Source organism: Manis pentadactyla, chromosome 4 (genome assembly GCF_030020395.1).
Source record: "Manis pentadactyla isolate mManPen7 chromosome 4, mManPen7.hap1, whole genome shotgun sequence".
Classification (NCBI taxonomy): Eukaryota; Metazoa; Chordata; class Mammalia; order Pholidota; family Manidae; genus Manis; species Manis pentadactyla.
In genome coordinates this window covers 125,663,801-125,689,829 of record NC_080022.1, presented here as the reverse complement: position 1 = coordinate 125,689,829, position 26,029 = coordinate 125,663,801, and the positions used below count along the sequence as shown (strand labels likewise).

At 45.8% G+C, this 26,029-nt stretch overlaps 1 protein-coding gene and 1 long non-coding RNA gene across 6 annotated transcripts in view; one reads left to right on the top strand and one right to left on the bottom strand.

Annotated features, from left to right (window-relative positions):
- Window positions 1-26,029, bottom strand: part of LOC130683434 (uncharacterized) — a 428,515-nt gene that overhangs the window by 94,517 nt on the left and 307,969 nt on the right. The window lies entirely within an intron of this gene.
- Window positions 1-26,029, top strand: part of ARHGAP44 (Rho GTPase activating protein 44) — a 200,395-nt gene that overhangs the window by 151,888 nt on the left and 22,478 nt on the right. For all 4 annotated transcript variants that reach the window (XM_036920695.2, XM_036920691.2, XM_036920690.2 and 1 more), the window contains exons 11-16: window positions 1,031-1,142; window positions 1,560-1,641; window positions 12,023-12,103; window positions 13,863-13,976; window positions 14,598-14,689; window positions 16,233-16,413. In XM_036920695.2, the coding sequence (XP_036776590.2) occupies window positions 1,031-1,142; window positions 1,560-1,641; window positions 12,023-12,103; window positions 13,863-13,976; window positions 14,598-14,689; window positions 16,233-16,413 (662 nt within the window). The remainder of the gene's footprint in view (window positions 1-1,030; window positions 1,143-1,559; window positions 1,642-12,022; window positions 12,104-13,862; window positions 13,977-14,597; window positions 14,690-16,232; window positions 16,414-26,029) is intronic.

Here is a 26,029-nt window from a genome sequence, read left to right as displayed (position 1 = left end):
TGAACCGTGCTGCCCTTCTCCCACAGCAGTGCTCTGGTTTTTCACAGGCCTAGGCCATGCCTGTCCTGTGTGCTGCGGTGCGGCCTCTAGGTCACAGCAGCCCTACTGTGCGCTAGTCCAAACGTGTGCAGGGTGCTGGAGAGTTTTGGGCATCTGTTTACTGCACACCCTATACTGAGCAGGGAGTTAGAGATCTTAGCAGGCCAAAGACCATGTGTTCCAGACCAGGAGCATTTTCTTCTAAAGGAACCTGAAAATCCAAATAGCCCTAAATGGCTACAGGAGCAAGGAGTGTCCCATTACCCGTTCTGCTGTCTGTGGGCTGCATCTCTGAATGCAAAGGTCTGAGGAGGAGCAACAGAAGCCAGTGGGGCTTCCTACTTATGGTCTGCCTTATCCATGGGTTGGGGGTCCACTTCCTCCCCTGACCTGCATCCACCTCCTCTTCCACACACCCCTACCTTCCTCTTCTCTTGTCATAACTCCTCTTTCTGCCAGGTCACGTTTGTACTAGGAGGAAGGGAAGAGGCACCACTGCCTCACAGACAGGCCCTGGTCTGCCCATCCCCTGAGGACATAGACTTTATTTGTCCTTAACGGATAGCCCTGTGGCTGCTCACACACACGCACGCACACACACATGCACACCCTTACCGTGTAGGCCGTGGCCTGTCCAACTTCCTTGACCCCTGTGTCTGACCGGTCTTAGTCAGATTCTTCTCCAAAATACGTCTTAAATACACAAGAACAAGAAGTCAGAGTTCCCCAGGTGCATTTATCCAACCAATACAGAGCCAGGACAGTGAGTCACCCACACTGGGCACAGGGGACACAGCAGTGGGTAGGGACCAGCATCTGCTCTTCAGTTGCTCGTGTCTAAAGGAAACAGGCAGCCACATACCAAAAATGTTGAAACACTGAAAAACGTGACAGGAAAAATGCTTCTAGGGGACTTTGGAGGGAAGGGCTTGGTTTCCCTGCAGGGCCCCTGAGTGGCAGGGCTGGCCACTGACCCTCTGTCCTATTGCAGGGACTCTTCCGCGTGGCCCCTTCTGCCTCCAAGCTGAAGAAGCTGAAGGCTGCCCTGGACTGCTGCGTGGTGGATGTGCAGGAGTGCTCAGCAGACCCCCATGCAATTGCAGGTGCGCACCCACTGCCCCTCAGCTAGGCACCCCCTTGTGCTGTAGGGGCTCATGGGGAAGGGCGAGCATGCTGGTTGTATATGGCCACACATCAGGGAAGGGACCCTTGAGCCAGTGGCTCCACAGCATGCTTTGGGGTGTCCCCTCGGCCCCATTTCAGGCCAGGTTGCTGTGGCCCCTTGAAGGAAGGTGTCCTCAGAACACCAAGAGAAGGTGAGGTGGTGTGGGAAATAGAAGGGAGGCCAGGACAATTGTAGCCCAGCCCCACTGCTGTGCAGACCTCAGACACACCCATGTGGAAGCCATGTGACTCAGGGAGCCTGTCCCCAGAGGTCACCCACATGGGTGCTGCTGGCTGGTAGAACTGGTCTCTGTTGTGCCAAAGGGGTTCATAGCCTATATTGTATTCATGCCCAGGAGCTTTGAAATCTTACCTCCGAGAGTTGCCAGAACCTCTTATGACCTTTGAACTCTATGACGAGTGGATTCAGGCTTCCAAGTGAGTACACCACATCTTGGAGTGTCTTATTGGTTGGGGTTTATTGGGAAGTATTGATTGAAATTATGAAAGCATGTAACCATGACCTAGCAAGTCCATTTCATGGAGAAATGCATGTATATGTGCTCAAAGAAGCACTTAACAAGGATGCTGATTTTAAACAGCAAAAGCCTAGAAGTTACTAAAGGCTCACTGGTGGGAGATGTGGGGAGGGACAAAATAAACTATGATGTGTCTGCATTGGGACTTACTCTGCAGCACTTAGAAAAATTGGTAGTGCTGTTCATGCTAACATGAAAAGATAGGAAGATTTATTTTTGAGTGAAATAAGTAATAAGGACACTTAGAATATTCTGTTGTGTAAAAATACACCCAACACATTCAAAACAATACAGTTTTAGGAGTGCCTTAGTATATGTGCAAATGCATAAATGAAGGTTTTGGAAGAGCTCATGCAGGTGATGTGAGTGATTACTTCTGGAGAGAAGAGTAGGACAAGGGAGTGGCATGGGGTCTTTGCCCTTATCTGTAATAGTTAAAACTACATGAACTACAACTAATTGATAAGTAACATAAACATATAACACTGGCAGTGGGTGCCTCAGCCAGGTGCCTCTGAAAGGACACCATTCCTAGAGCTCTCTAGTCATGGGATTTCGTTGCAAAGAGCAGCCAGCCCATCAGAAGAAACATGTGTCTGGAACATGTATCTGCTTCCTTAAGAACTGGGGGCTGAAAGAACCCAGCTGACCTGGAAGTGAAGCCAGGCTAGTATATGTCAAGTTAGAGAAAGCTAGATAGGGGGATCACGGGAAGATGGCGGCGTAAGTAGTTCAGTGGAAATCTCCTCCCAAAAACATATATATTTATGAAAATATAATAAATACAACTATTCCTAAAAGAGACACCAGTGGGTACAGTACAACAGCCGGGATACATCTACATCTGTGAGAACTCAACATTACACGAAGGGGGTATAATACAAGCCGCGGCCTGAACGCTCCCCCACCCCGGAACCCGGCGGGAAGAAAGGAGTCGGAACGGGGAGGGAGTGAAAGCCCAGGGCTGCTAAACAACCAGCTCTAGAAATCTGCACCTGGAGCGCAGACACAAGGTGCACAGGGTGCTGGATATTAGAGAAATGGAAAAGCAAAACCTGTGGGCAGGTCCCCGCAACCGGAGCCCCTGAGACAAAAGAAAAGCAAGTGCTTTCTGCAAGTCTTAAAGAGACAGGGACCCCGTAGCTAGACAAGTCATCCCGGCACACTTAGCCAGCAGCTGGGAATCCCGGGGAACCTTAGGCGCCCAAAACCCTGGGGAGGTGGTGCAGCTCTGAAGCCCCACATGGCACTAAGCAGCCTGCCAGTCGTTCCCCCAACTGGCGCGGACCCTGACACACCGGACCAGTAGTGGGAGAGTGGCAGTGCGCACCGGGGGCGGCGGTGCTGGAGGGGACTGGGAGCTGCTCATGCGAGCCCGCTGCGGCAGCAACTGAGCAGCCTAGGAGCGGCCCGCGTGCACCAGCAGCAGTGGTGCCAGAGGAGCCTGGGAGAGGTTCGTGTGAGCCCGCAGCAGCGGCAACCGAGCAGCCTGGGAGCGGCCCACGTGTGCCAGTGGTGGCGGCGCCAGAGGGGCACGGGAGAGGCTCGCACGCACCTACAGCAGTGCCAGAGGGAGCAGCCGCGCTCCCAGCAGCCGAGTGGAATCCCAGCCTGATGCACAGCCGCCTGGGCCAGACCCAAAGGCTGCTGCTGGTACACAGCTGCCCGGCAGGGTCGCCGCTACCACGGAGGAGCACACCTGGCATGCCTGCCACTCCCCGCAGGGCTCTGCGCTGCTCTGACGGAGACCCCACCCACAGCAGCTTAGGGGACTAACCCGGTGGCTGCTCCAGGAGTGCGGGTAACCGACACAGGCAGCAGAGAAGAGCAAGGCATCCAGCAAGCAGGAAAGGACTTTCTTCTCCCAGCTGACACACCCGCAACCTGCCTACAGCCACCGCTATCACCATGAAAAGGCAAAAAAATTTAGTCCAGTCTAAAATAGTTCAGACAACCCCTGAGAGAGGATCTGCAGAGACAGACCTAACCAGTCTCCCTGAAAAATAATTCAAAATAAAAATCATAAATATGCTGACAGAGCTGTAGAGAAAGCTAGATAATCAAGTTGCATTACACTTACATTTTCCAAGGTAGACTAGAGATTGTGCCTTTTTAAAGCCTGTCTGAATATATGGTATTCATACATCTCACTGTAGAAAGTGAATCTTGAGTTCCATGATGATATTAATATAGCTGACCCTTTAATAAGAGCATTGGGGTTTACGGACACTGACCCACCCGTCCCATGCATAACTTTTCACTGTCCAAAAACTTAAACAAATGCCCTAGTGTTGACCAGAAGCCTTACTGATAACATAAACAGTCGGTTGACATGTTTTGTATGTTACATACATATACTGTATTCTTACAATAAAGGAAGCAAGAGAAAAGGAAATGTTTTTTCTTGCTGTTGCAAATCTCCAAAAAATCTTCCAATGTGTATTGAAAAAAATCCACGCTTAAGTGGATTCATGCAGTTCAAAGCTGTGTTGTTCAAGAGTCACCTGTAATCGAAAGTGATACCATTTGTTGAGTGTTTATCAGGGACTTGTGAGTGTTCTAAGCTGATTATATGTTTACTATTTAACTCACTGATTTCACAACTGTTGTGCCCAAAGTCACGAACCCCAGAAGACCACCAAGGAGCCAACACTGATGCAAAAGCAAAGAGCCTTTATTCGAGCTAGCTCGAGCTCAATCTCTCATCTACACCAACGCAGTGGCAAGATGCCAGAGAAAAAAGAGCACGTTTCCCCCAGAACAAAGGTTTTATGTGTTTCCAGGGCAGTTTGGGGGGTGATGGCCATGGCCCTGGCTGATTGGCTGGGCCTGGGGGTAGTTGGCGGGTGATGAGTCATGGATTTGGTCATTTGGCAGGGTCTAGGGGTGGTGGTTGTACTTCTTGCTGACTGGAGGGGAGAGAGAGACCAAGCTCCGATTGGATGAAATAGGATCCGGCTCCCAATTGGCTGAGGTAGGATCCGGGTCTTAATTGGCTAAAATAGAATCTGGGAGCTTGCCCTTTCATTCCCCCCTTTCTCTGGATCCTAAGGGACCCAATCATGGGTCTAATAAGGTTTTGCAGTTGTAAGGAGATAAAGGCTGATACTGTTGTCTTAGCACCATTAGCTGGATTGTATTAACTCTATTTTTAATAAGTTATCAGGTAAGCAGGAGTAACAAGATTACTAGGGGCTTGTATTGAGCAAGGAGGACTATCAGTTGGATGGCCCCCATGTGGTCTCTGACAATCTGGACCAGCCTGTTGATGATACAGGGCCTAAGGGTTAGTAAAAGGAGTAGGATGGCAAGGGGTCCTTGATTAAAGATAATCTCCTGCCTTGATTTCTCTCTGGGACACTGGCACCTTGGTCCAGGCGCACATTAAAAGACTGCGTGCCCAGCCTCTAAGGTGGGCTGAGATATTGTATATTTGCTAAAGAATCCTGCCTTTTACTATGCCATCTACAGCTGGGTCTGCATGCTAAGTCAGTTGCTCAGCTTGCAAAATTACTTAGATCAGAAGGAGGAAAGACAGCACATAGGCCTGGGCTTTTTAGTATGCTAAAGTGAATCTTATGCACGATTACAAATGATTAGCATAATAAAACATGTGTTACTCTTCTTTATCTGGGGAATATTAACTGATCTCACTGAAGAATGATTCTAGAGCTTAATGTTCAACATAGTTTTAGTAGGAGGGGGGTTTCCAGCATGTAGTTACATTGCTCTGATTGCAAATATACTGCCTTGCTTTCTTCAGAGGCTCTCACTTTATTCTGTCTAAGCCTATGGTCCCTGTCTCATTCTCCCCTCTACAGATAGAGACTCTAGCTGCTGCTAGGGAAAAGGGGCCATGACCGCTCTGGCTGCTTCATGCTTAGAAGGGGGCGCAGTAAAGGGTGCAGCTAGGTCTCCATCACTGGTCAGTTGAGAGGGCCTCAGAAGGTTGGCGCTTCTATTCTGGGTTTCATTTCTATTACTATTTGCAGTTTTGTGGCTTCTAGGCAAGATAAAACAAATTGTGTTATTAGGTTATGTAGCAACATCTGGAGTTGGATTTTCCATTCTGGAAGGACACACTTGATGAGATTAAGAATGCATGGTTGAATATGAGAACTAGAAATAGTAAAATTTTAATTGCAATGACAGGAGAAAACTAAAACATAGCTAAATATTTTGAAGAAGCTGGAATTCTGGATCTAGTTTATGTCTTAATGACTAGTATTAGGATTTAGTATGGATAAGGCTGCATTATTGAAACAATACTTTCTCTAAAATCACCCTCATTTTTATTAGAAGTAACCAGGTTAAGAAAATAATTAACAGCTGGCTTGATTATTTGCATAAGTGCAGCAAGAAGAGCAATTGATTACACAGGCTCTTTTAAATATGCTTTGCTGGAACTTTTTGTAAGGAATTTCAGATTGAATTTTTAAGGCTTCTTGAGGCCAGAAAGCCAAGCCAGACTTGCCATGAGCTTGTGCCTTCAGTACCTGTAGATTTGGGTGAATTCTTCTCTTCTTGAGGTTCCTGTACCTGCCAGGAAGTGACCTTACTCACCTGGTAAGGCTGCTGGGAACTCTGTAAGCAAGGTACCAGGCCAGTTCTTCTAAGGGGCTTTGTTGGCTTTATAAAGTCAATCTTAGTTCCTTAAGGTTGTTCATATCTGAGTTTATGCACACGTCTCTCAGGTATGACATTCCAGTCAAAGCCTTGGTAGTATAACCAGTGTTTTTAATTAGTCTTCTTACAAGGAAAGCAGATTCTTATTGAACTTGTGCAAATAAACATACTGCCATGGAATATAAAAATAGTCACTGAAAGTTTTTAAATTCTGGAGGGATCAGGTAGAGAGAAAGATAAATGTTTCAATTCTGCTTATAAAGATAGTCATTTACTAAACTGTTGTCAGCTTAAGAGAACAAGCTTAAAACACTTTATCAGCAACATTTGAAACAAAAAGACACAAAATCATTTTCTTTAGTTTATGTAATCTTATGTAACTAATACCTGTTCTGCTGAGATCTAGTTCTTTACTAGTTTAGGAATAATAAAACAGTGACTATAAATGACAAAAGACAAATGACAATGGTTAAAGACTTGATAAGAACTTACTATAAGAAAATTTGGATATTTCTGTAACACAAAACATTCAGTAACAAAGTTTAGCATCATTCTCTTTGACAGTGCTTTCCTGGTAAATATATATATATCAGATAAATAAGCCAAATTAGTCAAATACTTTCTCCAATGAGAAAAAATTCCTCTGACATGTTCCAGGGGCCCTCTGGAAAATATCAGAGCTAACTAGAGGTAAAAGCACCTTTTTGCATTTAATTTTTTTTTTCCACTTGCTTAAATAGGATTATAGGTTGTTATGAAGCAATACTTATTTATTTAACCAGAATGATAACAAAATATTTCAAAGGCAAATAAAGGTTACACAGTTGTTAACAAACTTTAGCTTTTAGTCTTTTTAATATTAAGATTTCATTTTTTTAAAAATATTCTGGCAACTCACTGAGACTTTAAGCATGAGAAACTGCTTTGATAAAACAATTAGAGAACCTTTTGCAATCTTTCAACATTAAGAGCAGACCAACAGTTAAAGAAAACTTTTTTTTTTAACTGGAAACAAAATTCTAGTTTTGCTGTGCACTTGATATCAAGACTCACTTGCTTTAATTTCACATAGCACGACTATATCTGTAAGAATATAGTAATTTATTCTTCATTTGCCCCATGGTCTCAAGCACATAAGCCAGTGAGAATTATGTCTGGGCTTGCCTGGGGCTTGACTGGGTTTATCCCGCCTTATCTCTAAACATCCTGACCCTCCCCCAAAGCAACAGGCTGAGCGGATCCACCACAACAAAAGGCACCACGCTGCTCTCTCTCTCTGTCTCTGTCTCTCTGTCCCCCTTTAAATAAATAGCTGTACTTTAGAACAAAGTTACTTTCTTTTATCAAAAAACACATTCTTTAGCATGCAGACGAGTTTTCATTCTTTATACCTTCTCTTATTAAAACATACATCTTTTAGCATAGAGAAATGTTTTCTTTATTTAAGTAGTTTTCATTAGAACTTAAAATCATTTGATACTTTAACTTTCAGTGAACACTGAAAAATAGGCCACCGTAAATTGTTACACTAGCATTCTTCAGATTGATACATCTATGAACATATATTATCATTTTTGGAAATGTGCTTTACAACACAATTTCTCATTAGGCACAAAATATGTCTATATAACTTAGCAAACTTTAAAAATTTTGGTTACTACAAAAATTCTCAGGCTGTTTGCATATATACACACTGTTATACATTAATACAGTATTATTATTAAGATGCTAATTTGCTACACTTGTTTACTTATTTTTAGCAACCATGCTAGATTACTTAGAAAACTTTTACTAAACATTAGACAAAGTCAAGCTCTTCTTTAAGCATCTTCTTGAAATGTTTAACAGGTAACATCAACTTATATGACTTTAAGTAAACTTTGGCAGTTGATAACTATAAGGCCATGCACGCCTCAGCCAAACCCAAGTTAGCATTAATGCTTAACATTTTTTATCAGATTTTCTGGAAGTTTTAGAATGCCCAATTTTTACAAGCGCTTGTCTTTAAATCAATTTCATTAATAACATCCAGAGGTAGAAAGATATTTACATTTACACACTTAGACACACAAACATACAGACTGAGACATAATGATAAGGTTCCCTCTGGCAGCCATCCAACATTGAAAACTGGCTACTCACTAGAACAAAAAGTCTGCCACCAACCCTTCTGGACTTCCACACTGAGGTTGTTAGCTCTTCCCCTGATATCTTTAACCTGTAAAAAAGTGGTTAGATTAAATGTTCCCTCCGGCAGCCAGCGAACGTTAAAGGATGGCCACTCAGAGGTGCAGAAAACACGAAATTTTCCCTGACGTCCATGCTCAAATTGTGAGCTCTCTCCCTAATGTCTGAGAAAAATGGTCTGTCATGAGAGAGAAGGGGGTCGTCTGAGTCTGTCCCATTTCTTCTGTCAACAAGACTTAAGACAAACACGACAAACAACAAACAGGCGCCTACAGAGAAGAATTTGCCGCGGCCGCGGAGGCAAAACTGAAAGTAAGTTGAGGGCTTGCTGGACTGCAGAGGCAGCCGACTTTCCTCACAGATGAGGACCTCGTCCTCCAGATGGGGGCAAGGGACGTCTCCCAAGACCCCCGGTCGACGACCTGTCAGTGCGTCCGCCTAAGTCAATGCCGACCCTGATACAGATTGGAGCTCCTACAGGCTTATACAGGCTTGTTCGCGAACAAAAACAGTGAGACACAGACAGACAAAGACAGACAGATAACTGAGTGCACTCACCAGCCGGCACAGGGCTCTCTGGGTCGGGGGTCCTGGGGGGTCTCTGGGATCCTGGACGAGCCCCCAAATGTTGAGCCCAAAGTCACGAATCCCAGAAGACCACCAAGGAGCCAACACTGATGCAAAAGCAAAGAGCCTTTATTCGAGCTAGCTCGAGCTCAATCTCTCATCTACACCAACGCAGTGGCAAGATGCCAGAGAAAAAAGAGCGCGTTTTCCCCAGAACAAAGGTTTTATGGGTTTCCAGGGCAGTTTGGGGAGTGATGGCCGTGGCCCTGGCTGGGCTGGGCCTGGGGGTAGTTGGGGGGTGATGAGTCGTGGCTTTGGTCATTTGGCAGGGTCTAGGGGTGGTGGTTGTACTTCTTGCTGACTGGAGGGGAGAGAGAGACCAAGCTCCGATTGGGTGAAATAGGATCCGGCTCCCAATTGGCTGAGGTAGGATCCGGGTCTTAATTGGCTAAAATAGAATCTGCGAGCTTGCCCTTTCACAACCACCCGATGCGATGAAGTGGGTTGTGCTATTTCCCCACTTCATAGATGAGGAAGCTGAGTCAGAGCAGGTGTGTAATGCCAGGCCACTTACCTTCTAATAAATGACAGATTGAGGATTTGAACCGAGTCCAGTTCCAGAACTCATGCGCTTCCCACAGCACTTTCTGCTTCCTGTGGTCTGAAGGATAAAGCTGAGCACAAGCATACCCTTTGATGGAAACTGTCCCTTTGTTACTGAACGCGTATGTGGCCTGGATGATAGAAGCCAGGGAAGGGAGGGCAGCCTGGGCTTCGGATCTAGCTGGACCCCTCCCACCTCCTTTGCAAAGGCGGGTCTCCACTAGGAGACAGGAATGATCCCAAGGCCTGAAAGAGCTCAGTATCCTTGAATCAAGGAAAAGCAAAGGCTTATTTTCTGCCCGTGGAGGCTATGCACCTACTGTCCAAAGACTCCAGGAAAGAGGGTGGCTGCTATTAAGGTCACAGGCCCTAAAGAAAGTAATTTTGCCTGGAACAGCCATTTCCAGCCCTCTGTGTCTCAGAGTCCCCTGGGAAGCTTTTAAAAGATGCCTGGACTTTTGTTTTCCCAGAAATTCAGATTTAATTGGTCTGGGCTCTTTGTTTCAAAGCCCTCAAGGCTGTTGGACTGATAACCCTTGACCTCTGATGAAGATGAATCTCACCAAAGTGCTGCAGTAACCCTAAAGGGTTGCACTTCCGGCAAATGCGGCAGGATACAGCCAGGTCTGCCAGGGCGGGGCAGCCGGGAGTCGGAGGTGGAGCCTGGGGGCATAGAAGCAGCAGTCAGGGATGCCCAGGACAGTGCACGGTGGCCTGAACTGAAAGAGGACATGTCCTTACAAGCCACATCAATTAGTGCTGCCCTGCTCCAGTCGTGCAGAACAGAGGTGCAGAGAAGCCCAGAGGCCGAGCTGCCTGAGAGGACGCAGGAAGAACTGAGCCTCTAGCCGGCCCTAGGACACTTTCCTTGGGCAGAATTGCCTCATCTTCTCACTGGCAGGTCCCTCTGTGGTGCCTGTTCCCCAAAACCTTTGCCCAGTGGGCTTCTTCTGATTATTTGAGCCACAGCTTAAACATAACCTCAGGCCTCCTTGACCACCCAATGTTTAGCAGCCAGCAGTCTTGACCTCTCCTCTCCCCTGTGTTCGTTCTCCAGTGGTTCATGGCTGTGTTTGTGCAGCTGATAGATTGTGAGCTTGGAGAGAGCAAGGGCCTCCTCTGATTGCTCCGGCTCTCCGGCCCTTAGGGCGATCCCTGACACACAGGAGGCCCTCAGTACTGTTGGCTAACTTTATTGGATGATAGGTCTTGGCAGCGTCTGCCCTTTAGCCTTAGGAGGGGTTGAGGGGTAGAAAAGGGAGCGGGCTTGGTGCCATAGGAGACACTCGTGGCTGGCGGAGGACAGAAAGGTGGCGGCAGTAATGGCTAACAATGATGGAGAGCTTTCCGTGAACCAGATGCTCTGTTGAGCCCTTTGTACAGAATCTGCTTTAAACAGCTCATCCTGACTCCACAAGGGAAGGACTTGTATTTAACCCATTTTATGGACAAGGAAAGTGAGATACATTGAGACTCAGTAACTGGCACATCACAGACAGGATGGCACTGGGTCTTCATGGCCTTCCTACACAAAACCCTCTGTCCAGCCTTTGGTCACACAACCACTTAACCATTAACCTTTCCATTTCTAAATGGCATGGTTGGTTACTCAGTTTCCTAGTAAGAGTTTGTTTTGGAGAATGCTACCTCTTCCTCAAGGCTGAACTGAGAGCAAAGAGTGCTCTTCTCCCGTGGTCAGGGCCTTGGGGCGGAGCCTTTAGGTGCCCAGTGATGAAGTGTGTCAGTGAGGGCCAGCACCCCACCCTGGGCCCTCACCCCACAGGGGTTCTCTTTTCAGTCTTCCTGCAGAAAAGGTTCTTTGACCAAAAAGCCTTCCTAGATGTAAGCCTTGATGTAGGTTTTCATGAAAAACATAGGCCTATAAGCAATTTCTTTTCATTCTCAGAGGGCTTATAAATAAACCCTCAGAGCAAATATTTTTTAGAGTGGAGAATCCTTTGGTTTGTGGAAATTCTCCATCCCTGCATTATGTCTTGAAAGGTTAGATTTCCTTTTGTCTATATAGGTGTCTGTCCTCCTGCCCCCACCGGCTGCCCTGGCATCCATGTCACCTGGGACATGGGACATGTGCAGAGGAAATTGTGTTAAACTAGCACAGGCCAGGACAGAAAGGGGGAAATAATAAAGAAACATTTGAATAATAACAGCTTGCTGATGTGGCCTGTCTCAGCAGTCGGCGTCTTGTTCTCAATTACTGCAGTAACTGATTAATATGACTGCCAGTGAGACTTCTTTGATTCATGCCTTCCCAGTGGCTTTTCCTATTCATTTCCCAGTATCCAGGAGCAAGACAAGAGGCTTCAGGCTCTGTGGAATGCTTGTGAAAAGTTGCCAAAGGCCAATCACAGCAACATCCGGTAAGTGGATCCTAGAGGCACATGGGGCAGAATTATTTAAGCCCAGACAGAATTTCCTGGCTCATGGTCTTGGTAACTAGTATGCATGGCATTTTGTCCTGTCCAAAGCACTGTTAATGATCCACAGTCTCTTTGCAACCTCAGACAGCCCTGAGAAGTTGTCAATTATGTTTTTCAGATCAGGAAACAGACTAAAAGAGGCTACATGGCTTTGGAGGCCTTTGGCTAATTCACTTACATTCTTGATTTGCAGGGAGCAAAGATTAATGCAAACTGTTTTAAGATATTGGGAGTTCATTGTAAAGATAGGTGTTCCTGGACACCTGGGAGACAGGGACCAAGCCAAAAGCTGGAGTTGGCAGCATTGTTTGTGAGCTAGTCTGCAGGAGGAAGAGGCAGGGAGAATTTCTGTATGCCACCATTCACCAGCTGTTGCCCACGCTTGCTTCTCACTGTCTTGCTGCCTCTCGGATCTTACTTCCTGCTGCTCTGAAGACCTTTCCTCTCCCTGGGCTCTGCTCCTTCACACTTTCTGCTCTGTTACCACTTTGCTTGCCAGCCCTGCTCCCGGCCCTGCCGCTGCTCCTCTGTGCTTCTTGAGAGGCAGCAGATTTTCAGCTTTGGCTCCTGCAATCATCTGCCTGATTATTTTTGTTTTCCTGTTAAAATCCCAAGAATGATGGTATGGCAGATCTTCAAAAAATTGAACACAGAATCACCATATGATCCAGCAATTCCACCTCTGCGTCTATATATGCCTGAGAGATTTGCAAGCAGGGACATGATGCTTGTATGCTAATGTTCATAGCAGCATTGTCATTAATAGCCATGAGGAGGGAAGAGCCCAAACATCCCCCAATGAATAAATAAATAAGCAAAATGTACATATAATGCATTATTCATTATGTGCATATACATGTATTCATAAAGTTGTGCCATTGTCACCTCTGTCTAATTTTAGAACATTTTAACCACCCCAGAAAGAAACCCTGTTCCCATTAGCATCACTCTCCTAACCCCTTGGCAAACACTTATCTGCTTTGTGTCTGTCTCCATAGATTTGCCACTGTGGACATTTCATCTAGGTGGAGTCATACAATATGCAGGCTTTTATGTTTGGCTTCTGTAATGTTTTTAAGGTTCATCCATGTGGTAGTATGTGTCCAGACCCCATTCCTTTTTGTGGCTGAATAGTATTCCATTGTGTGACTGTGCCAATTTTATTTAACCGTTCATCCCTTGATGGGCATTTGGGTGGTTTCCTCTTTTTGGCTATGATGAATAAGGCTGCTGAGGACATTTGTGTGCAAATCTGTGCTGGTCTGTGTTTCTCTTTTCCTTCACTGGCTCTCAAAGCCATTCTGAGGTTAATCCCAGGGGACACCACCCCAGCACATGGATGTCCCTGCCGATGACACTTAGACATGCTGCTTCTCATGTCTGCACACAGGGAGGATGGCAGGTGACATCCTGAGAAGGAGGAAGAACTTCAGATCATTATGTACTGAGTCAAAGGAAAGATGGAGAATGTCTCTGGCCAGGGTTAATTAAAGCAGATGCTGACATCTAGCCAAGTGAGATCGGGGTCTGTCCAATTGAGCATTTTCGTGTCCTGACGCATGAGGCATCTTTGTTATAGTTCAGGATATATGAGTCTCATTGTCAGATGTGCTACTTGAGAAAAGCCCCTACCCTCTGCTGGCAGAGCCCGCCTGGTGTTTAGCCCTCGTTGAACTTGATCTTTCTAACTCCCTTTCAGATACTTGATCAAATTCTTATCCAAGCTGTCAGAATATCAAGATGTCAACAAGATGACTCCCAGTAACATGGCAATTGTGTTAGGGCCCAATCTCCTGTGGCCACAGGCTGAAGGGTGAGTACCCGATGGGCGGGCACGGGGCTGTGGGGCGTGGGGCCAGGGCCTCCGGCCATCACCAGCCTCCTGAATTTGTCAAGTCACATTTCTGTCTCAGCCTGCTCCTTTTTTAGGCTCATGAGAAGGCCCAGAATTCTGCAGGTCTTCCTGTTGATAGTCTCAGAGCTGCTGCAGGCCCGCAGTGAGGGTCTCTGAGCCAGTCTAAGTAAGCACCAAGCAAAGCAGGCACTTTCAGGCCCCGAACATGCAGTGAGGAGTGCACATGCCAGTCTCTGGGTCTGGGGGGATAGCGGGTCGTCTCAACAGAGAGGGCAGAGCTGGGAAGAGGAAAAGTCCGGCGATTATGAGGCCCAAACCTCCCAACAACATGGGCTGCCTAATTGGTGACGTCACGTGTTACTCATTTACATGCCTCCTGTAGGGGGACTTCTGGGGTCAGCTCCGTTCTGTAGGTGGGGAGGAGAGGTTCTGAAGGGTGAAGGGTCTTTCCCGAGAAGAAGCCTTGAGATTCTCAGCCTCAGGTCTGCAGGCTTCCAGTGCAGGCCTCTTCCTGGGGGTTCCTCTCTTCATGCCTCAGCCATTGACCCCACTCTGCTCCCCTTGGCTCTGTGTTCACAGGAACATCACAGAGATGATGACCACGGTTTCTCTGCAGATTGTCGGGATCATCGAGCCCATCATCCAGCATGCAGACTGGTTCTTCCCAGGGGGTACGTGGTGGCATCCAAGTTGGGGAGCGGGCCTGGGGAGGGGCAGGGGAGTCACTGTGAGCTGTGAGACTTGAAACCACCTGCTTCTGGCCAAAGGTGGTGTTTGTTTTTAATCCTTTTACACACACACACACCAACGCATCACACATGTATGGCATAGAGTCATGACAGTTTCTTATGCTGTAACTCCTTTCTGAGAGAGGTTCCGGCCTGCAAGAGTCCACTGCCCATACTAACCATGTCCGTGGATTTCACTGGTCTGCCATCTGCACTACGGTTTCTTTAAATCCATGAATCATGAAATGCTGGAGCGGAAAGGAGAGCAAGACCCTCTGTTTTATAGATGGAGAGAGTAGCCAAGACCCGAGATGAAAATGAGCTTCTGTTCAGGGCTTAGAGACCTCTTGGTGCCATCCTCCTGTTACTGTAGCTGTGTCCTTTGAGTTGCCCTCAGTATGTAAAGATGGGGCTCCACGGCCATGGGATTTCTTTTTGTACCTGGTTCAAATTCAGCTCCCTGAAATGGAGTTTCACATGTGTTCTTTGCCCTTGAAGCACCGTTGTATAAGGATATGACTCTCAATGGTGACAGCATGGAAGAGACGGCAGTTTTCCCACTAAATTCAGTATTTGCTTTTTTTTCTCTTTTGTACTGTACCTTATGTTTAGTATACATTAAGGGTATGCTTTCAACTGTATGACAGCAAACTGTTAACTCATGTGAGGATCATATGTTAGTAAGTTTGTGCTCTACCCATCAAAGATAATCAATCAGGCCTGATCTAACATTGAAGAAGTTTATCTTTATTTTGTTTCATGTGTTTTGATTCTGAAAGCTCGTTAACTGTAATCTCATGTGAGTTCTAGTGATAACATAAAGTTGGGTGAGAGTAGAAAATCAGGATAAGGAAGTACAGGAGACAGGAATTGAAAGCATAATTCTCTATGCTCTGTTGATGAGCTAATTCATTACCACTGCAGATAAACAAGCTATGGATAGCCAACCACCTAAGTAACCTTTGTGAAATCTCTAGTTCTCATCCCTTTTAATGTTTCTTTGGGTTTTTGAGAAAGACACCATCATCTACAAATGATTATTTTATTTTCTTGACTAATTCCATTGGCTAGCACTTCTCCAATAGTGTCACATAACAGTGGTGAAAGTGGGCATTGCTCTTTTTCCTAATTTGATTAGGATTGCTCTGGTGTTTTTCTCTTAACCATGGGGTTTCAGATAGATGATTTTGTCTTTTTCAGAAAGTACCCATCTGTTCCTGTTTAGCTAAATTTGGTTTTTAATCACAAATGGAAATTTCTCTGTTAGAGGCCCATCATATTTATATGCTAGGCGAGCACATGTGTTCACTCATTAATATGATGAATTACTTTAGATGAATTAATATGAGTAGATGACCTAAAGTTGAACCATGGGACAAAATTTTCTAGAGGCAACGCATAAAAGAGAGGCTGTCTCTGCTCATCTCCCTCCTGCCGGGGTGTGACGGACAAAGCATCGTGGACACCTGCTCTTTCTTCCCCACAGAGATAGAGTTCAACATCACGGGGAATTATGGGAGTCCGGTCCATGTGAACCACAACGCCAACTACAGCTCGGTGCCCTCCCCGGACATGGACCCCGCTGACCGGCGACAGCCCGAGCAGGCCCGCCGGCCCCTCAGTGTTGCCACGGACAATATGATGCTGGAGTTTTACAAAAAGGATGGGTATGAACCATTGGCCCTTTCTCGGCCTTGGGGAGTGGAGGAGGGAGGGGTAGAGCGGTGACAAAATGCCAGCTTGACTGGAAGGCTGCACTTAACAGCCAAAGGGTTCGGGTGGTTTGTAGCAATTACATCGTTACCTCCTTCCTGCGTCTTTCCACCTCTGCTCTTTAGAATGAGTCTTGATTTGCTTCCCTCCCTTTGGGGCAGAGATAATAAGCGCAGCCTTATGGGCTGACAGTTGTGATCAGTACTGACTAGTTCTCATCAACAAGGAAAATTAAAATAAAGATACGTAATGGTTTGACTCAACATTTATAAATATATGTCAATTCTCAAATCTTTCATGGTTTTACTTTGATGATGGTCTGCTCATTTGCATTCTTAAGCAACATTCTTGCATACACATTGCCTTAAATACATAGTTTAGCATGCCCCAGTTTCAGTCTCCGAAACAAAGATAAAACCTAAAACTTGAAGCAATCTGAGGGTAAAAATCCTTGTAAGTTTTAAGGTTGTTTTCCTGTCCTTTACGACTGACACCTACACATATTTGATACAGCTGTCAGGAGCCTCACAATTGCATTCAACTTAATTTTCATAGTAACGACTCTGAGAACAGTCATTTTTAATCAGGTTTTATTGCATAATGTCATTCCCAAAACAAGCAGAATGGGCAGAAGCAGGTTTCACAAGCACAGCTGATTCTTGGTAAGCATCAGCTCAGCTCTTGCAACCAAAATATGTGGACTTAAGGGAACGTTCAGCAAGCCGGAGACGTCAGCTAACGTGTCATACAGGAAAGGATCGCATTGCTTGGTCAAGCAAGTCAGCGGAGTGAACTTTGGCTAGGAAATCTAGCAACTGCTCCTTCAGAATAGGAGCATACAGCACTGAACGGGAATATTAAAAGCATAGCAGCTACAGCCCTCTGCTTCCCTGACAGATCCCTAGGCAGCCAGAAAGATCTGACTGTGTGAAGGGCATCAGGCCTCAAGGGCTTCAGAGGCAAGACTGCCAACCAACAACTGTAGAGGTGGATGGGTCTTCTCACCCCTCCTGTGGACTCAGCGAGAGATGGCATCAGAGACCCAGCCCCAGCCCTGTGGTAGGGAGCAGTGTTCAGAAGGGCCAGGATTCCAGCCTGTTGGCTTGCCCACCCTCAGAGATACTTTATATGCGAGGCCAGTCAGGGTTGCTTCTCTGCTCTGTGCTGTTGTTTATGCTCTAGTGGGGAAAGAAAAACTGGAAATCACAGAAGTTAAAGGGACTGGGGCAGAGTCCTTCTATCTGTCAGAAAGAACATACACAGAATCTGCAGAACATACACAGAGATGCAGAAAGAGGACACAGAGAGAGAGAGTGTATGCTAGCGAGTACATGGATTTTGTTTTTAAATCTCAGTTTAAGCAACTCACTCCTTTATTAAGTATCTCTAGCTGAGGGGCTACCCTGGAAAATTCTGGTGCTGGCCAGATCAGAGAACTCCTTTAGTGTGGGTGTTTGCGTCAGAGGTGCGCCTCTCCATCCTCCCTGCCAGACCTCATTGTATTCCCAGTACCCACTGAGAAGTAATCAGATGACCTCTCAGAGTGACCTCTAGGAAATCTAGATGATCTCTTAGGTGACCTCTAAGAGACAGGTAGCACTGGGGAATCTTGGAACATTCAAAATCCATTGGCCCCCGTTGTACGCAGGCAGATGCTGAAGCCTGAATGATATTTTAAGCCCATGCTTCATCTCCAATTAAGTTCTTTTACTTAAGGACTTTGTAAATGATATGCCCAAGCTGCATGTTATTCTGATTTAAAACTGAAACCACCACCACACACTTTAAGGCTCTAGGAGAGGTGCTACATAAATTACTAATGCCCACAAAACAAATATGTTACGTATTTTCCTTTGTATTAAACATTAAAGTAAGTGGAGGCCTTCCTGGTTTAGGGTGAGCCTGGCTGAGCTATACAGGGTGTCAGCACATGTGTTCTAAGGTACAGTGAATTTGTAGAAGATCACTTAACTGGCTTTGAGAGACCCAGATACCTAAAGCTGTGAGTAAGTGCTCTGGGGGAGAGGAAAGGAATTGGTACTGGTTGAGTCCCCATGTTATTTTAACTATATTAAGGGAATTTTCCACATTTGTTCCCATTTCTGAGCTTTTACAGCCTATGAGACACAGGTCAAAGCCTGTAGGCTATCCCTTAAAACATTGACAAATTAAGCTCATTTTATTGAAGTGTTTCAGTCAGGTTACAAAAGAAAATAATTAGTTATATGTCAATAAAGCTGTTACTCTAAAAAAAGAAAAATTGGGTAACATTTGAAAGAAAGGATAAGTTCCCATCAGTGCCAGTGACGTTTTCCTGGGTAATGGCTGTGATGTCCTTCATACAAGGTCGTTTCCTCCCATCCCAGCTCCTGTTCTTGGTCCTGATGCCTTTCTGATTTATGATGACACAGGAAACTGAATTTGTTTAGCAAGTGCTGGAGTCAGATTTAGGAGCTCACATACACCCTTTTCATGATTGTGTTAGGCAGAATAATGGCCCCCAAAGATATCAGGCCCTAAACCCTGGAACCTGTAAATAGTGCCTTATTTGAACAAAGGGTCTTTGCAGATGTGGTTAAAATAAGGATCTTGAAATAAGGAGATTATTCTGGATTAGTAGAGTGGTCCCTCAGTGCAATTGCTTGTATCATAAGAGGGTAGCAGAGGGAGATTTGACATAAACACATGGGGAAGAGAGCAGCTGGAGCAGAGAGAGATTTGAAAGTGGTCACAAGGCAAGAAATGTCAACAGTCACTAAAGCTGGAAGAGGCAAGGAGCAGACTCTGCCCTAGAATCTCCAGTAGTTGCACAGCTCTGCTGACCCCTTAATTTCTGCCCAGTGATACTTCGTTTGCACTTCTGACCTCCAGAACTGTGGGAGAACGCATTTCTGTTGTTGACCAGCTTTTTGGTACTTGTTACAGCAGCCACGGGGAACTCATGCATCTCTCCACTGCAGTGACACTCTAAGAGCTCTTTAGGGAAGGTGGTGGCAGGGGCTTTGAGTCTGCTTCCGCTGGGGTCACCATCTAACTGTCCTCCCTTTGACCCTGCGTTGGCTCAGCAACTTAGCAGAATGTGGCAGAAGTGATATTCTGGGCCTTCCGAAGCTAGGTCACAGAAAGCCTTGTCAGTTATGCCCGGGTCTCTTGGAACCCAGCTACCGTGATGTGTGGGGATCCAGGCAGCCCCTCAGAGAGAAGGTGAAGGCCCCCAGCCTTCATGCCCAGCTGAGCACTCAGCTGACGGCTGACCTCACTTCTCCAGCTCTGCGAGCGAGTCCTTTGGAGTCTCCCAGGCCCACTCAAACACCTCAGCTAGCACTGCCTAGACCGGATGATCTGTCCCCGGCTCTGCCAAAACGCTGGATTTGTGACCTCGATAAATAAGCTTCTAAGTTTTGAGAGTGGTTTGTTATGCAAAATAGACAGCCAGAGCAAGCTTTAAAAAAAGAATACTGATGTTCTCCCCCGGCCCTTGCCACCGACGTGCCACCAGTCTGATTTAATTGGCCTGGGCTGGGATTCAGGCATTGGTGTTTTTAGAAAGTGTTGCAGGTAATTCTAATGTGCATCTAGAGTTGAGAACCACTGAATCACAGGAAACATTTTGCCACCCTGAATAAAGAATTTGGCAATGATAACATTTTAATACATTTTTTTCAAAACTTTCTTACTTTAGCTGCTGAATGTTGGGGTGGCATACAGGCTCTCCTGATTCTGCCAACACTCTGAGCAACAAGTATTGAATAGGTCACACTAGTCTCTCTCTGTTTTCCTAAGCCACCCCTTAGAAATTTTAGGGTCCACGTTGTTACATATTTTTAATGATTTGTTTGTATTGGGTTTTGTTTTTAGAAGAGTGACAGTTGTGGCTTCAATCAGTCATCTCAAATAACAAATGAGAGGGAACTTGCAAATCCCTTCTATATTTCTGATAATGGCAGAAGTGTCATCCTGGTCTTATCAAATATTTTCTAAGTGAGACCTACTGCCTCCAAAAGAATTGGCCAGGATGTGGACATTCCATTGCCTGTTGGTCAGGATGGACCCAAGGCCCTAATCGTCAGATGTGTCCACTGGCTGCATCACCAGCTGAGTCTGAACTCAACTGGGGTTATTGAGAGACCCGTGGGTGAGGCCCAGAGGCAAGAACAGAAATGAGGCCTCCCATCTCATCTCCCTGATGGCTGTCGTCCTCCCCATTTCTACTTCTCCTTGCCTCCACCCATGGCCAGCCTCAGACCTCAGACCAGCCTCACCAGTACACCTCCATTGTTACTTACCCTGGGTACCTGTTTCCTTGGCGTGCGCTTTCCCTGCCGGTGCCTCCTCCCTGCCCTGCCCTGCCCTGCCCTGCCCTGCCCTGCTGTCTGCCTCCTGGCTCTGGCCCACACTCCCTGCCCTGCCCTGCTGTCTGCCTCCCAGCTCTGGACTGCGCTCCCTGCCCTGCCCTGCTGTCTGCCTCCCAGCTCTGGCCCACGCTCCCTGCCCTGCCCTGCTGGCTGACACATCCATCCCACTGACCCTGCTTAGTTCTAGCCTCTTGTACCACTAAGCCCCCTGGCTGCAAGGCCTGGACAGCATCTGTGAGGCTCTCTGCAGGCCCTTGAATCCTAGTGGGATGGCAGTCTGTATGCAGAGATCCCGAAGCCCTTGACTCTTTATACTCATATACTTTATATGCAGTCTTTCAAGTCTTGAGACCTGATGTGCCAGTAGCCATTTCCCTTGTCCCACAGTGGTATGGTCCTCACAGGTCCTCTGCCAGAGCCAGCTGACAACAGCCAAAAAAAAATCGATGAGGATATTTACACCAGAGCGAGCGATCTCAGAGCTCAGGATGGTGTGAGACTTCCTCAGGGCCGCTCTCCCATGGTGCTTGTCCTGCCCATTTGGACCTTAACCCAGATGCTCGGGAGTCTGGGTGGGCACGTTTAGTTGAGAAGGTTCAAGAGACAGTCTGAATGGTGCTCTGTGAGTACGAGCTTCACTGTTGCCCGTGTTGGGTTAGTGGAGTGGGGAGCCAGAAACCCGGGCTCTCTAATGAGTTCCTGAAACATGATTCAATACACATTGAAACGGATTATTTTTTAGCGTATGACTTCTTAGACTCTTTAACAGGCTGTTACTTGCCACAAATCTTTTTTTTTTTTTTTATTTTTTATTTTTAATAATTATTTTTTATTGAAGGGTAGTTGACACACAGTATTACATTACATGAGTTTCAAGTGTACAACACAGTGGTAGAACATTTATATACATAATTCTAGGTTCCAGCTATCACCCTACCAGGCTGTTACAATATCTTGACTATATTCCTTATGCTATACATTACATCCCGGTTACTAATTTATTTTACCATTGGAAGTCTGTCCTTTTTTTTTTTTTTTTTTTTTTGTGAGGGCATCTCTCATATTTATTGATCAAATGGTTGTTAACGACAATAAAATTCTGTATAGGGGAGTCAATGCTCAATGCACAATCATTATTCCACCCCAAGCCTAATTTTTGTCAGTCTCCAATCTTCTGAGGCATAACAAACAAGTTTTTACATGTAGAACAAATTCTTACATAATGAATAAGTTACATAGTGAACAGTACAAGGGCAGTCATCACAGAAACTTTCGGTTTTGCTCATGCATTATGAACTATAAACAGTCGGTTCAAATATGAATACTCATTTGGTTTTTATACTTGATTTATATGTGGATACCACATTTCTCTCTTTATTATTATTATTTTTAATAAAATGCTGAAGTGGTAGGTAGATACAAGATAAAGGTAGAAAACATAGTTTAGTGTTGTAAGAGAGCACATGTAGATGATCAGGTGTGTGCCTGTAGACTATGTGTTAATCCAAGCTAGACCAGGGCAATAAAACATCCACGTATGCAGAAGATTTCTCTCAGAACAGGGGGGGTGAGGTTCTAAGCCTCACCTCTGTTGATCCCCAATTTCTCACCTGATGGCCCCCCTGCGACTGTGCCTGTCTTAGGTTGTTCCTCCCTTGAGGAATCTTACCCGTCTCTGGCTAACCAGTCATCTTCCGGGGCCATACAGGGAAATGTGAAGTTGGTAAGTGAGAGAGAAGCCTTATTGTTTGAAAAAGTTAGCTTTTTACTTCTTTGCATATTTATGCCCTGTGGCTTCTATGCCCAGCATTTGTCTTGAGGTATCTTTACCACTTGGAAGAATTATGATACTCGGTAAATTTGATATGAGGCACGAATTCTATTTAAGGGTTGTAATTAGGAAGGAAGAAGAAAAGCTATAGAAGTAGCAGGCGGAAGAAAACATGGGAAGATTGATTATTTCTTTGATATATCTTCTTGTAGAGTAACTTCAGCATGTATAGGTTTTAAGCTACTACTTAAATTGCACACACACATTAACATAATAGGAGTATAGTTACATAACCAAAGCATATCTGTAATTACCAGCCATCTGCAGTGAAACCAAGAAAACCAGTTAGGCACCTTAGGCATTTGTGAAAACTTATCTATGATATGGTGGATATTGTCCAAATGAACTTGAACAGTCTGAGAGAAATCAGACAAATTAAAACAACCCATTCCTGGGGACTGTTCACATGCCATATGTTCTTTTAACAATAAATAGTTTGTAGTTGTAAGACTTTGGAGCGCTACAATTTGCACTTCTCCAAATTCTTGGTTGAGTTCCAACAGTATAGATCCAGTCCAATTTTGTTGTTTTACTGTATGCACAGGCCAGCTTAGATATCTCCTTCCTCATTCCCATGGCAAGTCCAGGAACTGGTGGGATGAGTGCATCTACAGCTGTAGCAGTGCGTGGATCTTTGTTGGGGTTTTTTGATGATCATCTTCTGGCATGAGTCTTCCAGAGGGTGCAGATGTTGGAAGTTCTTTTTCATATCGTATCTTAGTTCATTTTCGGGGTAGCCCAATTAGGCTTTGATCCTCTGTATAAACACAAACAGACCCTTTGCCTACACTTTTATATGCCCTTTATACCCTTGTGTAGAACTCGTTGGAGGTTACCACACAGGAACTGCCCTTTTTTTTTTTTTTTTTTTTGCTATCACTAATCTACACTTACATGACGAATATTATGTTTACTAGGCTCTCCCCTATACCAGGTCTCCCCTATAAACCCCTTTACAGTCACTGTCCATCAGCATAGCAAAATGTTGTAGAATCACTACTTGCCTTCTCTGTGTTGTACAGCCCTCCCTTTTCTCCTACCCCCCCATGCATGTTAATCTTAATACCCCCCTACTTCTCCCCCCCTTATCCCTCCCTACCCACCCATCCTCCCCAGTCCCTTTCCCTTTGGTACCTGTTAGTCCATTCTTGAGTTCTGTGATTCTGCTGCTGTTTTGTTCCTTTGTTCTTATATTCCACAGATAAGGCCACAAATCTTAATTAGGGTGCTGTGGCATTGCATCCTTTCCCAAAAGTATTAGATCATAAAGCCTGATGTCATGGGACAATCAGAACGAGTGTTCTGAGGGACTTCTGTTTGCAGTTGCAGATATCAGGGTCCTCTGCAGACCCTGCAGTGGGAGGATGGACAGCACACAGGAGGCCGTCGCCCTGAAAGTGATTACTTTATAGGTGGATGGTATAATAATTCTATTTCAGAGAGGGTCTGAACCTGGCTTAAGACAAGCTTACCTAGAAAGTCATCCTGGGTACCAGTGCAACCCTCAACTCATCTTTGGGCTTTGGACTGATTAAATGGATCTCGGAGAGGTGTATTCTTGGCTCAGGCCCCACCCCTGCTGCTGCATTTCCAGGGTTTACACATCCGTGGTGCTGAGGCTGGTGCTGTGGAATGTTGCCAGGCGACTCCAGCCTTGATTCCTCCTGGGGAGCCAGGGGCCTTTGTTGTCATGTGCTGAGGGGAGGAATCACCCCTGAAGGAGCTGGAAACTACCTGGCCCTGGCCTCTTGGGGAGTGTAGCCAAGGCTACGCTAGGGTTTTAGGTTCCATCGTGCTCACCGTGGCATCCTCAGGTGCCCCCTGGTGACCCCACCAACCTCTCCCTCGCTATCCAGCCTCCAAATTCATCTTAAACATTCCCTGAACTTCTGCGTCTTTGGTGGGTATTTGGGAAGCTACCTGGTGGCAGACCTGCCTCTTATTTGCTCTCTCTTGGCCGGCCTTTGCCAAATGTAGCTAATTTCTAGAACCAAAATATAAACCTTCTAGATCTCTATAGACTTGAATACTTCAAAGCCGTGTATTGGCTGACACCTCTGGCTAGGATTGTTCCTGACCAGGATTCAAAAACAGCGTGGCAGATATCTACCCTACAGAGGGGGAAAAAGCCCCAAACAAGAAACAACTGCTAACCCTCAACACCTGATTGCCTAGAATGGTCCACAGCAAACTTCTGCTCAGTGATAAATGTATTCTCTCTGTAGACACCTCTTGGGGGAGATACATCTTTCAACTTTGAGAATATGGCTTTTTTCTTTTCTCTGGGGCAGGCCTGTGTCTCTTAATTTTGAAGGTTCTACATTTTATTCTTTTCCTGTGTGACCTACCAGGTTGCAACTTTAACATGAGAATGCCACTTCATTTTCTGCACCAAGGACACATTTATATATTATAAGTCTGTGCTTTCTACTCCCTTTTTCCTACCTACTGGGCATGAGAATAACCCTGTGTGGAATGGCCCTACAAACATGCAGTGTGTCAACTTTGGGATCTCTCTCTGAGTTCAGATTCTGGCCCTATAACCTTGAGAAGTTACTTGACTTCCAAATGCCTCAGCTTTGTATGCAAAATGGGGATATAAGAGAAGGCACCCGCCTAAGGGTTGATTTGAGCATTAAATAAATTTTTACTTATGAAGTGTTTAGAACAATGCCCAGCACAGGGTGAATGTCAGCTGTTTGCAGTACATGAACTAGATTTTTGAGCAATACTGTCATGCTTTTAGTATAGCAGCATGGCCTTGTGTACTCCTCCACTGCTGAGGTGCCCTGGCCAGCCCCTTACTTTGCCATCTCACTGAAAACACCTGGACTGTTTTTTCTGTCTCCACCTTCCCATAAGCACGGGGCTAATCCTGCAAGCACACAAGTATATAAAGCCAAAATGGATTGGCCAAGGGCTGGGGAAGCTCCCCAGGATACAGAAGACCTTCTGCAGATGGGAAGGGTTGTGGCCAGTCCTGGCAGGGTCTTCTGCACCAACACTCTTTGTTTCCCAAAGAGCCTTTCAGCCAAAATGACCCTTCTGTTTCTTTCCTTCTTTCCTGCCTGATGACTAGGGCCGGGCAGGAGGCCTCAGGCTGTTTGTGAGGATCCCCTCTCTCTTTCTGTTCCCTAATCCTAGAACCATCTAAGCAGGCTTTCAGGATGCCCTCCCTTGAAACCTGCTTTGGCTCATCTGACTTGGCAGCTCCCTAAACTAAGGCACCAGGGAAAAGGGACTCTTACTTGCTTCTGCTCCTTGTGTTTTGCTCCCTTTACATCTACAGAGAAGACCCCAAGTCCTTTGATGTTTAGGGCCAGGGAAGGAGTCTAATGGCAGACCCTGTAAACCCCCGTGGTGCAACCCAAATGGGGTCTTCCC